Source organism: Setaria viridis, chromosome 3 (genome assembly GCF_005286985.2).
Source record: "Setaria viridis chromosome 3, Setaria_viridis_v4.0, whole genome shotgun sequence".
Taxonomy (NCBI): Eukaryota; Viridiplantae; Streptophyta; class Magnoliopsida; order Poales; family Poaceae; genus Setaria; species Setaria viridis.
Window position 1 is genome coordinate 12,849,312 of NC_048265.2, and position 15,535 is coordinate 12,864,846.

Below are 15,535 nucleotides of genomic sequence, written 5' to 3' on the forward strand. Positions count from 1 at the left end.
GAGAGACCTACCTCCCCTTATACTCCAAGGGGTAGGGTTACATGGTAAGTCCCCTGGTCGGTTACTATAGATGGGATCTAGTCAGATTACAACACGTAAGGAGCCCTAGATGGACTCTATCTTCTGCCTTCTTCATCAAGTCGGGTTGGCCCATTAGTGATCCGCTGGGCCCTCCATGAGGGTACCCAGGTATCTATAACCTTCAAGTATCATTGGAAAAATCATCATTCGCAATGGTCAAGCCAAAATCAGATTGGCTTTCACCTAAACCATAAACCATGCTGTGAAATTGTTGACTCTTGGGTACCATTCTCAACCACTAACCGGACTTCATCTTTCAAGAAAACATTTGCGCTAAGTCTAGGACAAATATCCACTACCACCTCCAAACATACAACATTTGTATGCTCAACTACCTTCTTATATTGCTTCCAATTAGACTCGGATGCCAAGTTCATAAAAACATAATGAGGTCTAGCTTTCCTACAATTAAAATGACCTCTCAATGTCATCTCATCCACTCCACATTCGTACTTTCTCATTGCACGGTCAACTAAATCTTTAAAACTTGGACGAGCATCGAACAATTCCACTGCTTCACATTCTCAAACTCCCTATTCTCGTTCACAATCCCACCATGAAACATACGAACTAAACGATCCATCTACAAAATACAAAATATAGCTTATTTACTACAAACAACAACAATAAACATTAATTAGACATTTTAGATAAATAAACCTACACATACCATGTACACTACACGAATACATTAACAACTATATAAATTGATGCATGCAACTACTTATACACGTTAAAATCGCCGGTACAGAGTCGACGGCATATGAACTAAGCATCCATTACTACATAACAAACTTGTAAATCATGAAAATTTCAAAACGAAATCCTAAACCTAGTTTACCTAAACACCCTCTTATGTACTAAATGGAACTGTAAAAGAAAGGAAAAGGTAAGGATACCTTGCTAACGACGCGGGGATCGATTCCTCCCACTTTTCCCACCCCAAATAACCGGATTTAGGGGTTTTTTTTTTGGGGTGAGGGGGCGACGAGCAAAGAGGGCACCTCAGGTCGGGCTGGAGGAGGAGGAAGGACCGACGCGCCTCATGTCGCACGGCAGCGCCTCGCCCAGTCAGTGCCGCGCCGCGCTACGGCCCGCGGCGCGAACAAAAGGTTCATCCAGTACAAATAAAGTTGGGGAGGGGTTATTTTTAAAAATATCTTTAAAAAGAGGTTAAAATAAAAAAAATTACAGGGAGTGGCAATTAGCAATTCCGGCGTGCAGCGCGCGGAAGCCGTCAGCTCTCAGCTGGCGGGATCCTGCCAGTAGCCCCACTCGGCGGAGTCCTAGCTTTCAGCCATCAGACCACTTTTCCCCCTGCTTTGTCTCCTTCCTTTGCTCTCCCAGTCAGCAAGTCAGTACAAGCCATGGCGACCCCCCTGGACTATTGGACAGTGAGCAGCGAGCAGAGAGGGGGAGAGGACGGCAGAAAGTACAAAGACGCACGCAAAGGTGTGGACTAATCAATGGGACTGTGAGAACCTTGAACCTGAAGCCGCCAGGGCCTTTCGAAAACCCATGCAAGTTTTGTGCAGTGCAGACATGAACTTCAGATCACGCCTGTCTCCTCTCCCTTTGTTTCACTGCTTTCCATTCGCCGATGCCGCCTTCTGTCATGTACTGGCAATAACCGTAGCAGTGTGTCCGCCCTTGTGCCGTAAGCTCTGAGCAGGCACTCGAGTGTTTGAAAGCTCGAACGAGCCCAAGTCCCGATGCCGGCACGCCGGCACGGCACCTAACCACTAAAACCTCCACGCTTTTTAAATCGGACACGCCACGCCTTGCCCTCTATACTCTGCACTCCAAGCTCCCTCAGTGACACCAAGCTTAGTAGCAAGAACTGCTAGCTTTCTAGGCTTCTAGCCATGAGATGGGGGATTCGGAAGCAGCACGCAGCGCTGGCTGCGCAATGCGTGCAGGAAGATGACAAAGGTGAAAGAGGGAGCAAGGCCAAGGGCAAGGCGTTCTCCTTCTCCCCTCTCTCGTGGCTCGCCAAGGTTACGGGGAAGGAGAAGCCTTGCGCGCTCGCGAAGCACGCGCCCGCGTCGTCTACGTGGAAGAGCAGCGCGGGCACGGCCGGGGCTCCCCCGTTCCCGTCGTGCCTCCCCAAGCGCACCACCCCGAGCCCGGCGATGGTCACGCACGGCCGGCCCTGCAGCCCGCCGCGCCGCTCCCCACCCGACGTCGCGCCGCGGCGGCTGTCGGTTGGCAACGACAGCGCCGACGCCGTGGCCGTGCGCCGGTACCGCCGCAGGCACTGCTCCCTCGGCGGGGACAGCGAGCTCCCGCCGCTGGGCCGGCTGATCCCCTTCTCCCTCGCCGGATCCCCCGCGCGAGCCGCTGCCTCCACCTCCGCCGCGGCACCTTCGGACGCGACGGACGCCGCGCGGGCGAGGCGGCGCCGGCGGCGCCGCAGCAGCAGCAGCCGGCGCCTGAGCGTGAGCGGCGGGCGGAGGTCGTCGTCGTTCTCCGGGCGGATGCCGCCGCCGCGGGTGCGCGTGCGCGTGCGGTCGCCGCGCCGTGCGCCTGGCGGGCTGGCGGAGAGCCTGGCGGTGGTGCGGCGGACGCGGGACCCGCAGCGCGCGTTCCGGGAGTCGATGGTGGAGATGATCGCGAGCACGCGCGGTGGCGCGGGGGAGCTGGAGCGGCTGCTGGCGTGCTACCTGTCCCTGAACGCGGACGAGCACCACGACTGCATCGTCAAGGTGTTCCGCCAGGTCTGGTTCGAGTACGTCAGCCTGCTGCCCCGCCCTGACGCCGCCGGCGGCGGCCGACGACGCCCGCTGGCGCGGCGGCGCTCCTGATCATCCGACACGAATGAGCTCAGGTTCTGAGTTCCACGCAGGAGCTGATTCGAATGCCCACCGGCAACCGGCATGTCGTGGTTGGTTCGCAGCTGGTTGTACGTATTCGCCAAGTTGCGCCGACGGCACGTGCGGCGTGCACTGACTGAAACGCGCGTTCTTGTCCGCGCGCGTGCTTGAGCTCTTGGCGCCGGTGGATTAAATAAAGCTCGAGAGGAGAGGGAGATTCGCCGCCAAATCGTCTGGTTTTGCAGCTGTAGATTCCAAAAATCTCCAGTTTCTAGAATTCAAAAAATGTCTGAACCGTGCATTGCCGCCCTCCTTTTGTTGTTTGCTGTTGCGCTCTGCGCTGGCATGTTGGCACAGTCACGGGGGCAGCGGCGACGTGAACTCAGTGAGATCGATCGACAACAAACGACAAGGCCCCCACTGAAGAGTTGGTGACAGTGTTTGTGTTTGCGTGGGCGTGGCTACTCCCTCCACGACGAGAAAACAGAAGCGCGGTGCCTGCCTCTGTGTGCCCATGGGCCTTGTCCTCGTGGACCGTGTTTCGTTGCCAACAGCATAGGACGCAGCAGCGGCCCAGGCAGGTGCGTGCTGCCCGGATCGGATGAGACTAGAGCGACCCAACGAACGGAGAACCAACCAGCTCTGCCCTGTTGAAAGAAACGCGCATGGCGTCGGGTGGCGGATCGAGAGGAGATGGATGGGGAGTCGCCCTCCTCGTCTAACCAAAACGTCGGCGACCGGGAAGAAAGGGCGGGTGCAAGTGCAACTCCCACCTCACGAGGATACTGCCGACGCCGGCCGAGCCAGACGAGCGAGCAGCCGGCCGGGCTGCGCCCCTGCGACTCCCACGAGCGTGACCGGCCAGCGCAGCGCAAGCGCCCGCGACGACGTACCCGGGCTGCGCTGTCCGCCACACGAAAACAAATTTTACTTTTTCGCGTTCTAGATCTAGGTCACCATATACGAGTACATGGTAGTACCCAGTAATCTACCTTTTCCGTGTGCAACGGACAGAGTCCGGCGAGGCAGATGTTCCCGGTTTGCCGCAACCAGGACCTGTCGAAGTGTCGATACGGATGCAGCCTACTCAATCTTGGCCTTGTTTAGTTGCTAAAGTTTGGAGGTGCCAAATTACTGTTACAGCACTGTAGCATACTGTAGCGTTTCGTTTGAATTTGTGAATTATTGTCCAAACATTAACTAATTAGGCTCAAAAGATTCGTCTCGCAAAGTAAAACAAAACTGTGCAATTAGTTTTTAATTTCGTTTACATTTAGTACTCCATACATGTACCGCAAGTTTGATGTGATGGGGAATCTTTTTTTTGCATAGTGCCAAAGTTGAAAGTTGGGGGTGAACTAAACAAGGGCTTGGAATGTGCACATGGTCGCCACACGATCTTCAAAATTTCGCAGCAACCTCAGCATAGCGATGTTGTGCTGCAAAACGCAATAGCACGATGCCAACGAACTCTTGACCACAAGAGCAAAATTAACAACAAGAATGTACTAAACTTGAATGTTCCTTGCTTAGGTTCTATGTTCTCCTTTTCTTGTCACAAGGGACATCATTACTCATGTAACTATGTACGGATAAAGTAAAGTTACTTTTGAATGCTTTTGATTTATACAAGTAATACTAAAGTTTCACTTCATTTTTTTACTGGAGTCCTTGAACAATTTTCTATATATATGGCTTATCTATACCATACAAGAGCATCTCAGCGCATAGTTGAGTCCATCAGATATTCAGATGGGCATAAAAAAGCACATCTTCTACTTCCAAACTTATTTCTCCCCTAGGTGCATTTTATTTAAATCAGTAAGCCAATTTGTCGCATGATGTGCCTCGTCTCATCCTCCTATCTTGTAGTCAGTTTTTCATGTGGCTAGATTCACCGGATCTTTTTATTTTAACCCTTTTAAATCTAAAATTTTAAAAATAACCTCTCCTAATCTAAATTTAAAAAAACTAGTTCTTTTGGTTGCGCCAAAAGGCGTGGCATGACTTATAATAGAGTCACGCTACATGCAATAGCGTGACTAAATCCTACGATGGCGCGGTCACCATGTGGAGCTAACATGTAAAAATGAGCTAGAACGGTCACCCCAAGTTGCGTGGCGTGCAGTCACGCCAGCAAGTATGGTGTGACAAGCTCCATGCATTGCTAGCTTTCTTCTAAGTGCACAAAAATTCAATCTACTTAGCCTTATTTCCTTCTACATTTTAATTAGCTAATGAGATCATAAATTCTTCAAACTTGTCAGGTATAATACATGGAGTGTATATGTTTCATTTTAAGTGTTCGTACTCTAAAATATGGTGTATAAAATGAAGTATCCAATTTATAAATAGGTTAAGTGATCTCGAGCTTAGCTTTAGAGTTCCAATGATATCCTGTCATGGTCAAAAATAGTGATAAGTTCAAACTTTAAGCTCCAAAATAAATAATCAAGTCTTCATTTTGGTCCTCCTTAACTTCCCAAATCCATTTACCCGATATTCCTACTCAATTTTCAGGTGAAATTTTCTGAAGTTGATACATGAAATTTTTTTAAAACGTAATCCAAAGATGCATAGTTATCACTGTTTTCAGGACTCGGTGAGATTTCCAGGTCGAGGCTGAAAACGGGATAATTTGCCAACTTGGACTTGATCTTTGAACTCTCATTGCTCTAAATTATTGAACCATAATTCTTCCATGACAATGTGTATAATTTCTACTCCAACTTTCATGTTGTCCAAATTTTGAGTGTTTAGCTAAAATTCAAAAATCCACACCCCTCAACATGGCTATTTGATAACATATCCAACACTTCAGACATTTCAGCCACTTGGGAAACAATAACACTTAGACTATTTTGAAATAGGATTTTTCATTATCTACACCATATTTTGGAGTGCAACCATTTAAAATGGAACATGTATACTTTATGTATTATGTCTATTAAGTTTGGAGAATTTAAGTGCTCATTAGCTAATTAAAATATAAAAGGAAATAAGGTTAAGTGAACTGACTTTTCTGCACTTACTGCACAGGCTAGCAACCGGCAACCAGCTCAATGCTGGTCACGCCATACATGCTGGTACTTTGCAACTTGGCGTGACCGTTCTAGCTTATTCTTACATGTCAGCTCCACGCGGTGATCGCGCCATCGTGGCATTTTAGTCACGCTATTGCATGTGGTGCGACTTTGTTATAAGTCGCGTCACATCTTTTAGCGCAATCAAGAGGGCTAGTTTTTGGTAATTTAGATTGGGAGGGGTAATTTTTAAAATTTTAGATTTAAAAGGGTTAAAATAAAAAATAATTCAGATTCACCACTGTTTTTGTCGTTGCCACGTTAGTTAGCCTTCACTATGCTGCCACCATGATGCCCTCATCCTGCCACCTCCCAACTGCATAGTATTCTACCAATCGTGGCTTGTATGCCATATAATTTGGCTTCCCCGATTCCTATTCCAAAAGTCCAAAACCTTATGATTCTAACTTTTTTGAAACCTTACCTTAGCCATCCAAGAGAAAACTTCCTTCCTTTTACCTCGTGAGAGCTGCCAAAATCAGGTAAAAAGAAGGGAAAGAGGAAAATGAGTGTATTTTGTAGAGTTGGAATGTATTTTGTAAACATACAGATCATTTATGGTTGTCTTCTTTAACAGGATTTGCTGCACACAATTATATAGGGTCTAGGGAGAAGATGTGGTGCATTATTAGGCGGAGAAGCAAAACTCCATATTCTACGTTTACGCAAATATAGCTTTCCCCTTTTGAATAAAGAAACATGAGGTGTTTTTGAGTGGAAGAAGTCCATTTTTAGCCATCCAACTATCTCCTTAGTTTGGTCTTGACCATCGAACCGCAAAATCAGAAATCTCTGACCACCCAACTCTTAAAATCGTTCATATTTGACCATCGAGCGGTTTTGGCTTGACTGCCACACTATATCACCTGCCATGTCAGCACGCTGACTCGGATGGGGCCTATACATCAGCCCTCTCTCCCTTCCCCATCGTCTCTCTCTCCCTCCCTCCTTTCCTATCCTGCATAGCCGCCACCCTGAGCCCGCGTCGCTGCCGCCCTAGCCCCGCACCCCTGCGTCCTGACCCCGCGCCAGGGCGCCGCGCGAACAACGATGTTCGGCCGGCCAAGGGTCTCCACCTCGCCTCCACTCGCTCCCTTGCTCCTTCTCTGCCCACCCCAGTGGCCATAAGCTCTGAAGGTCACGCCCCTCCGAGCGTACTGACAACTGCGGGCTTCAATGTGGCGGCCTTGCTCCTCCCCCATGCGCTCCTGCCCCCACACTCTAACCCCCGCTCGCGCTCGCTCCACCTCACCCCTGCTCGCCGTTGCCGTCTCCACCGCCTCGCCGGCACCTCTCGTCTCCACACGGCCGCTGCGCCACGGCGAACAAGCTCGGTCCCATCGACCCGCAGCGGCGCACGCCGTCGGAGCACCCGCAGCGCCGCGAGGTTGGGGCGCCGAATCTTGGTAGAGCCGGGCCGCGGCCGCTGACGCTACCATAGCGTGGGGCCAGCGAGGTGGGGGTAGGGCCCGGCGCGTGGCTCGAGGTTGAAGACGACGGCGCGTGGGCAACTGCCGGCCAAGCTCCGCCTGGGCTCGAGGTTGAAGATGACGGGGCGCAGGGGAGGCCGGCGTGGGGGAGGGGCAGGTTATGGAGGCGTGGGGGCGGCTGATGGAGGCTGGCGTGGGGGCGGCCGATGGAGGCTGGCGTGGTGGAGGCCTGCACAGGGACGGTCGGCTTGGGGGCCGGTGGCTGCCGACGGAGGAGAAGAGAGAAGAAAGAGAGAGGAGGGGGAGAGGAGAAAGGAAAGAGAGAGAGGAGAACTGCCATGTAATGTCCATGTCAGCAAAATCACCCATCAAAACTGGCTGATGGTCGAATATGAACGGTTTTAAGAGTTGGGTGGTTAAAGATTACTGGTTCTGTAGTTTGTTGGTTAAAACCAAACTAATGCGATAGTTGGATGTTAAAAATGGACTTCTTTGGAGTTAACAACCGAAAGTAAACACGGCCAACCACTCTTCCGTCTTCAACCCTTTGGCAACTGGCAAACCCAATACTAGTAGTGCTCAACCACTTGATTGCCTCCTCACTGGCACCGCCCCTCCCAATTCCAGTGACACTGCACCACCACCCGGCTCCAGCGAGATCCAGACCCAAAACCTCCCACCACCTCGCCCGCGCTAGCAGCAGCCGACCTCTGCTCGGAGGGGAGCAATGGCTGCCAACGGAGGCGGGTACCGGGCCGAGGACGACTACGACTACCTCTTTAAGGTGGTGCTCATCGGCGACTCCGGCGTCGGCAAGTCCAACCTCCTCTCCCGCTTCACCAAGAACGAGTTCAGCCTCGAGTCCAAGTCCACCATCGGCGTCGAGTTCGCCACCCGCAGCCTCCAGGTCGACGGCAAGGTCATCAAGGCCCAGATTTGGGACACCGCCGGCCAGGAGAGGTATCCCTTGATCTGCTCACCGTCTTCGCTTAGGCATCCGCGGTGCATTGGTGTAGATTTGTTCTCTACTTTCTCGTGGGCTCCACCAATGGGGTGGCAAAATGTGATCTCAGGAGCATCCTCCGCTTGATTTCGGGAAGTTGCCTAACTGTTTGGTCGCGGTTGCTCGTTTACTAGCTTTCTTGCTTGTTTTGGGAGCTAAATTTCGTACTGCTATTTCGACATGGGTTTCCCGCGATTGGTGATCTGGTGGAGATTGCCATTTAGGTTATGATTTACCACAAGTAAGATCATCGAGGAATCCCCCAGCTTGGCAAGATTTAGTGAAAGGCGGGATCTTGGGGTTGGGGGTGGTTCAGATGTCCATTGGTTGTTTCTACCAGTTAGATGGATGGGCACATTTCGATATTTGGTGGTTGAGATGTCGGTTACTGTCATGCCTTGTTGGCAATTGCACGGGCAAATTTCACTTCCCTCGTGTTTGGCCCATTCTATTTGTGCCTTCTTCCAAGACCCAGACATAACAGGGGGCAGGGGCTATATAGTTTGAACTATGTTACCGAGAGATCTCAGTTCAACTTTGATACCAACTGCTCACTGTGGAAGAACCAGAAAGGTTAGACGACTAGATGAGCATGAGGTCATTACTCATTAGTATTCTAACTGAAATCGGCATTAGTGTATTTAACCAGTGGGTTTTTTACTGGTGTATTTAACCAGTAGTTAGTACTAACTATTAATTGAGTTTGCAAGGCAGGAAAAGTTACAGAGGATTTTGTGCCCCAGAATTGTGTATTTGTCAGAATTGTCTTTACTTCAACTTCAGATGTTGAGACACGGGATGCTGACAAATGAACTTGTTCCTTGTGACATTCTGTTCTATACCATAAGCAAATATGCAGTTACACTGTTCATAGTTAAGCAAACATCCTCGTGGCCTTTTGCTCTTGAGCACAATAGCAAACATTGGCCTAAAAAGAGAAAAAAAAAGAGGATTAACTGAATTTTCAGTTTGTATTGGAGTGGATGCATGTCTTTTGGAAGGTACATATTTCACTTTTTTGAATTTTGAAGAGGTTGATGTGCACAGATGCATCTGCAGTACGTATCAACTCAATACAGGCACTGTGATGTTGTGCACGACTAGTATCACAATGTTGGTCATATTCAATAAAAGTTGGAAGTGGTAGAAGTGTCTTTTTTTTTTCAAATTTTCATCATTTTACCATCATATCATCTGATTGAGATTATATAGGAGAATCAGCTGAAAGGAGGCTACCAAAATCAGGAATGATTGTTTTCTGGTCAGAACTTTGTTTGGGCAAATCAGTCTAAGAATCCACTCTAACAGAAATTTGGTTTAACAGTTCTAGATTCAGGGAGTTTACACCCCCCCCCCCCCCCCCCCCCCCCCCCGCCCCCTTTTTTTCGTTTTACCATTTGATGGAGCTATCGACATAATTTTCGAAATTATATTTGACCTTAGTTGCTGAAAGGAAAGGATCTAGAATAGCTATAGCTCATAACTAGCTGATTCTGTAGAGCTCCACAGCAACATTTTTTTTGTGGATTCCAAATTCAGGCAGGTTTACACTCTCCTAGGGATACACTGACATGTTAGATCCCAATCGCAATGGCATCACAGGAACATGAACAGGAAATTCTCATATTCACATATCTTACTTCTCTTACTGTTTTATGCTTGTGATTTTAGGTACCGTGCTATTACAAGTGCCTATTACCGAGGAGCTGTAGGAGCACTACTTGTCTATGATGTCACCCGCCGTGCTACATTCGACAATGTGGGCCGTTGGCTAAGGGAGCTCAGAGACCACACAGACCAAAGCATCGTTGTTATGCTGATTGGCAACAAATCCGATCTCCGCCACTTGGTGACTATCTCGACTGAAGACGCAAAAGAGTTTGCGGAGGCTGAGTCCATGTACTTCATGGAAACGTCTGCGCTTGACGCCACCAACGTGGACAACGCGTTCTCGGAGGTCCTGACCCAGATATACCAGATCGTGAGCAAGAAGACGGTGGAGGCACCGGAGGAAGGCGTGGCTGCCCCGGGCAAAGGGGAGAAAATAAACGTGAAGGATGATGTGTCCGCGATGAAGAGAGTTGGTTGCTGCTCATCAAACTAAGGCGGATACAAACGGTTTGTTCATTTTTCATGTAGGTAAGGTACCGTTGCGCTTGCAGTACAAGAAATATGTTGGATTCTGTTTCTGGTGGTGTTACTGAGGATTAGGGTCACTCAAGAACCATTCAAACTATCAATTTAAATTATCGACTATTAATTTGTGCTTCTGTAAGATTCATATGGTGTTCTTGTCTATCACTGCAATATCATCTTTTTATTGACGGGAGAATTTGCCATACAATCTTTTTTTTATTTATCAACAGAAGAATTTGTGTGTATTAACAGAAGGACATAGCCACTATTTATAAACTGTAGCGATGAAGTTACAAAACGGTTTTATGCATGCAATGAATCAAGAAATCTTATGAATCTCTGGGCCGAAATGTTCCACCGTGCTCGCCGGCTCGCCATCTGGCCATACACCAATGCAGCAGTTCCCGCTCATCGGAATCCACGGCCAGTAATCCGGACGAGACGGAATCCACGGCCTGGATCAGCTGCGCGCACACGAGGAACAGCGACGCCGGCACGCCGAGCAGTAGCATCGCCAGCAGGCCGGCCCCGAGCCCCGGCCTCGCTCTCACGAGGAGCGCCTCGAGGAGGCCGAGCGCGCCGCACACGCCCACCACATAGCTCCCGTGGTGCCGCCGCTCCAGCTCCGTCCACTCTGCTGGGAGCGGGAGGCCACCACCGGCGTCGGTGTCGGCTTCGGCGTCAATGCCATCCTCCTCCGCCGCCTCCGCCCGCGCCTCGCGGATGCGCCGCCGCAGCGTCGCCATGTCGGCGTCCACCAGCCGGCCGCCCCCGGAGCCGGAGGAGGACGAGCTCGAGTCGGCGCCCGGCCACCCGTCCCGCCGCCCGCTCCTCGCCGCGACGCCGAGGACCGCGGCCCTGCCCCCGCCTGCGCGGCGTGGCAGCCGAACAGGGGATGGCACCGAGAAAGCGCTCTTAGACACCAAGCGAGCAGCGGCCGCGCCGCCAGGAGCTCGCGTTGCCGGTGCCATCGCCATTGCCCACACTTTAGCTAGTCCCCCCTGCGACAAGACTGCGTGCCAACTGCCAAGTGCAAAGCTGCCAGACACTCCCCCATCGCCGTGCGCGGCGCGTGGTTTATAATGCCGATGCCGATGCCGGCGCCGGGGACAGCCGGACAGGGACGGTGGTGTAACGTAGCGGGGAATTTGCGCGCGTGATTGCGCGAAGGGAAAACGTGGGGGCAATGGTTTTAGCTCGACACCACGCCACGGTAAGGCGAAGGCTTCCTCTGTCGACAGCCGTGTGCGGGCCGCGTCCGTCACGTTCATTTCATGCCGTGTTCTCATCTCATGCGTGCTCTGCTCCCTGACTGGCCGGCCGGCCGGCCGGCCCCGCTTCCTCTTCGTTGTGCGGACGGCGCCGGACGGCCGCGGACGGACACCGCGCCTTTTCTTCCGTTCCCTGAAGACCGAAGCTTCCTCGCCTTCAACGTGCACTTCTCTGAACTGTGCAAACGGACAAGCAGATGAGAACGTCTCTGCACTGTGCAAACGGAAAAGCAGATGAGAACGAGTCGACATCGGCGAAATCTCTCTCGCACAGGACGATCGCCAGGTCATCGGCAAAGTGACTTTGGTGGAGGGTTTTGGATTTCGGCTGCCTATTTGCTCCCTACGAAATTCACATGATGGCAACTGAATTTGCAGAAGCGTCTAACAATTGGGTTCATTCAGACAAACTGAATGTCGCTTTCCAAAAGGTATCTGGGAAACTTTTCTAGCCAGCACAGGTGCAACTCAAATTGGAGCTGAAGGCGATTCTGAGATAGACAGAATTCACAGTCACACACAAGACCATAACGGATGAACTTTAGTTTACACTTCTCTTATTTGGCCGAATTGTATTCACAAGATATGACGCTACTGATGAAACTGCACAATGTCCACGAATCTGACAGCATGGGGGCAGGATGCCCTTGAGTACATAGCAGGAGACTGGAACTGTAACAAATGAAATTGAGAACCATGGAGACCCAGCAATGTCAAAGGTATGTTTGGTTACTGCAAAGCCGATGATCACAGCGCCCCATGATGCGTCATGCTTTAACAGCAACCAGATGATCTCTGGGCCCGGTTGCCACCCACCACATCCACGGTATCAGGCACATACCTTCAAAAACAAAGGAATAAGATCAAAAAGGGAGGCCCAGAAAGAAATAGAAGCAGATGTGAAAAATGGAGTGAAGCTAGACCTGAAACTATGCAAACATACCCCACAAAAAGGATCGGCACATGGAAACAGAAACAAGTCAGGTGCTTAGGAAATCAAAGGTCATTAATGATTTGAAATAGACAATCACTGGAACAAAGACAAACATGAGCTACTTCATTCAAATGTTACTAATCTTCTTTGTAGTGAATGATGCCATTATGAAACTATGCAAATATACCCCACAAAAAAGGATTAGCAAAAGTGAATGGTTTGTTTTGATGGTTTGATGTAGATAATCACTTGACCAAAGACCAATAGGCAGAACTACTGATATTTCATAAGTTTTACTTTTATTGTGGCACTCCCTTTCTAGTACTTGGATGATTCATTTCACATAAAAACAGTAACTGTTAATGTCAAAGCAAGGAGAATTGCAGTGTGCTTACAGTTCTTCCTCTGGTTCATTCTTCAGAGCGTTCTTTACGATACACTGGAAAGCATCTTCAACATTCGTTCCATCCTTGGCAGATGTCTCAAAGTATGGGATGTTCCCCTTAGAAGCGCACCATGCCTTTGCCTTTTTCTCGGAGACCTAAAGTGTAAGCAGTTCACATTTATAATCAGCCCAATCTAATTCAAGGGAAGACTTTATTAAAAGAGCAAAATGTATCGTGGTAATTACCACACGGCTGTTGCCACCATCTACATCAACCTTGTTGCCCAGAAGAACAAAAGGGAAGTTATCTGGATCTGATGGGCTAGCCTGGAAAGTTAAACCTACAGAGTTAGACAGAAATAACAAGACCCGTAAGAACTGATAAATCACTGAAAATACTTCACCTGAATTAGAAACTCTTCACGCCAGTTGTTGAGATTATCAAATGACTTCATAGAATTAACATCATAGACTAGGACACAACAATCTGCTCCCCGGTAGAATGCAACACCAAGACTCTGAAACCTTTCCTGACCAGCTGTATCCCATATCTACAAAGACATGTTGTTAAGCACCATAAATCAACAGATAAACGACGACATATAAAATATTTTTATCTCTTCACACGAGTTCAATTTAAATCTACATAGTTTTCTTATGTGCTCACTGGAGATGCTCAAAACGGTGCTTTATCAAGAAGCAGCCAAAACATAAGAAACTACTTTGAATTGTTACACAGTTAGGATACCTAGAAAGTTTGGGAATGATCTGAACACATAAATGTTTGTCAATTAAGCAACGAGCAAACAAAGGGAAAGTATAAGGAAGGATTAACGATACAGCGGCCAAATGCCCTAAGCTGACTCCAAACAACATCACACCAATATAAGCAGCAGCATCTGATTCACTAGTAAAGAATTAAACAATGTAGAAGCCTAGAAGTTCTTGAAACGAGTACATATTTTACTGCCATTGTTTTTCTCATGGAAAATTTAGGAGGCATATTTTCGAGCAGAATACTTCATTGCATGGTAGGTTCCCAATTCCCAAATCCCAATAAACAAAATCAAACAAACAATAAAATGGTAAGACCAGCTATTTTTGTGACCGAAACCTAGGCATAGCACCAGATACTTCAAGTTTAACCAAACCACCAAAACAAAACAAGATATAGTCTAGACTGAATCAGTTGCACAAACATTAAGGCTATGGTCTAACATGCAAGCATTCAAGTGTTTAGCGGCAAGCATCCTCTGCTATGCTTTTATAAGATCAGAGGTGATCAGTTCGTAAACTAATTACGAAGCTAATAATCGGTACTTAAAGTTCACATAAATAAGCCCAACTACCCGCAGAGCACAACATAGAGCAAGGCCAGGGGAACCAATCTTACTTGCAAAGTGAAGAGCCTGTCCTCGAACTGCACCTCCTTGGTGAGGAAATCCGCGCCAATCGTGGCCTTGTACTGGTTGCTAAACTTCTTATTCACGTATCTGAATTACATCACGGCTCAAAGAAAACAAAAGAACTAACCAACAACAATAACCAGCGAGAAGGAGAAAAAATCACAGAAATTCAGTCAGCCTGTCAAGAATTTATCCGAATCGCAGGATACTGGTTCATCAAGGACGTCTTCCCAACCCTGGATCGCAGGAAAGCAGAGTCAGCAGGGAACCAGAGGCGAAGCCGGGATGGGGAGGGGGAAGATCCGAAGCGCTCACCCGCTGTCGCCGAGGATGATGACCTTGAGCAGGGTGCGGCGGCGCGAGGCCATCGGGATCTAGGGCCCCCCCGGCCTGGGGCGGCGATCTCGCGGGCGGGGATTGGGAGGGGAGAGGAGGGAGAGCTGAACAGAGAGACTGGGGGAGCCGCCGCGATGCGTTGTTGCGTTTTGTGGTGGGCGCTGGAACGACGCGAGGAAGGGGAATTGGGAAACCTGGGGAGATGGGGAACGTGCGACGAGGTGGCGGCCACACCGTGAGCCACAGTGGGAGGGGGCGCAGAGATCGTCGGTTTTGGATCTGTTCTGCTTCCGAGTCATGAAACTCTTCTTTTTTTTATGGAAGTCATGAAACTCTATAAACTTGAGAATATTCGGTATCTAGATAAATTTATAAATATTTTTAAATTTTCAAATTGGATTCGAATATATGGTTCATCGATCATGTGACTTAAGCTCATCATTTGATGGAGTATCTGGATGGAGATTGGAGATAGATAAGTGGATCCACCCGCTATAGCAGCGACAGCAATCAAAAGGCATATACTAATGTGACACTAGCGGATGCTAGCCATCCACCTGGCGCGCAACACGTCTCTTCGAAGAACACACGTAAGTACACCGAAGCTGAGAGCAGATGGAATTAACAAGAAAGTTCCATACAGCTAATGGGGATCGT

General features: G+C 49.2%; 4 protein-coding genes across 4 annotated transcripts; 2 read left to right on the top strand and 2 right to left on the bottom strand.

The window, feature by feature from the left end:
* Positions 1-1,512: 1,512 nt before the first annotated feature.
* Positions 1,513-3,195, top strand: LOC117849054 (uncharacterized). Its single transcript, XM_072292295.1, has one exon. It carries the CDS (start codon positions 1,947-1,949, stop codon positions 2,883-2,885), a length of 939 nt encoding a protein of 312 aa, XP_072148396.1. The 5' UTR covers positions 1,513-1,946; the 3' UTR covers positions 2,886-3,195.
* A 4,744-nt stretch (positions 3,196-7,939) lies between these two features.
* LOC117848752 (ras-related protein RIC2) lies at positions 7,940-10,734 on the top strand. Its single transcript, XM_034730280.2, has 2 exons — positions 7,940-8,367; positions 10,082-10,734. The coding sequence occupies exons 1-2, from the start codon at positions 8,135-8,137 to the stop codon at positions 10,512-10,514; spliced, it is 666 nt and encodes a 221-aa protein (XP_034586171.1). The 5' UTR covers positions 7,940-8,134; the 3' UTR covers positions 10,515-10,734.
* Positions 10,735-10,742: 8 nt separating this feature from the next.
* Positions 10,743-11,645, bottom strand: LOC117848751 (uncharacterized). The gene has a single exon (XM_034730279.2). The coding sequence runs from the start codon at positions 11,521-11,523 to the stop codon at positions 10,876-10,878; it is 648 nt and encodes a 215-aa protein (XP_034586170.1). The 5' UTR covers positions 11,524-11,645; the 3' UTR covers positions 10,743-10,875.
* A 700-nt stretch (positions 11,646-12,345) lies between these two features.
* On the bottom strand, positions 12,346-15,059 carry LOC117848753 (ras-related protein Rab7). The gene is made up of 7 exons (XM_034730282.2): positions 14,858-15,059; positions 14,752-14,778; positions 14,530-14,629; positions 13,541-13,687; positions 13,383-13,463; positions 13,147-13,292; positions 12,346-12,658 (listed from the first exon to the last, which is right to left on the bottom strand). The coding sequence occupies exons 1-7, from the start codon at positions 14,908-14,910 to the stop codon at positions 12,592-12,594; spliced, it is 621 nt and encodes a 206-aa protein (XP_034586173.1). The 5' UTR covers positions 14,911-15,059; the 3' UTR covers positions 12,346-12,591.
* Between the last annotated feature and the right edge of the window lie 476 nt (positions 15,060-15,535).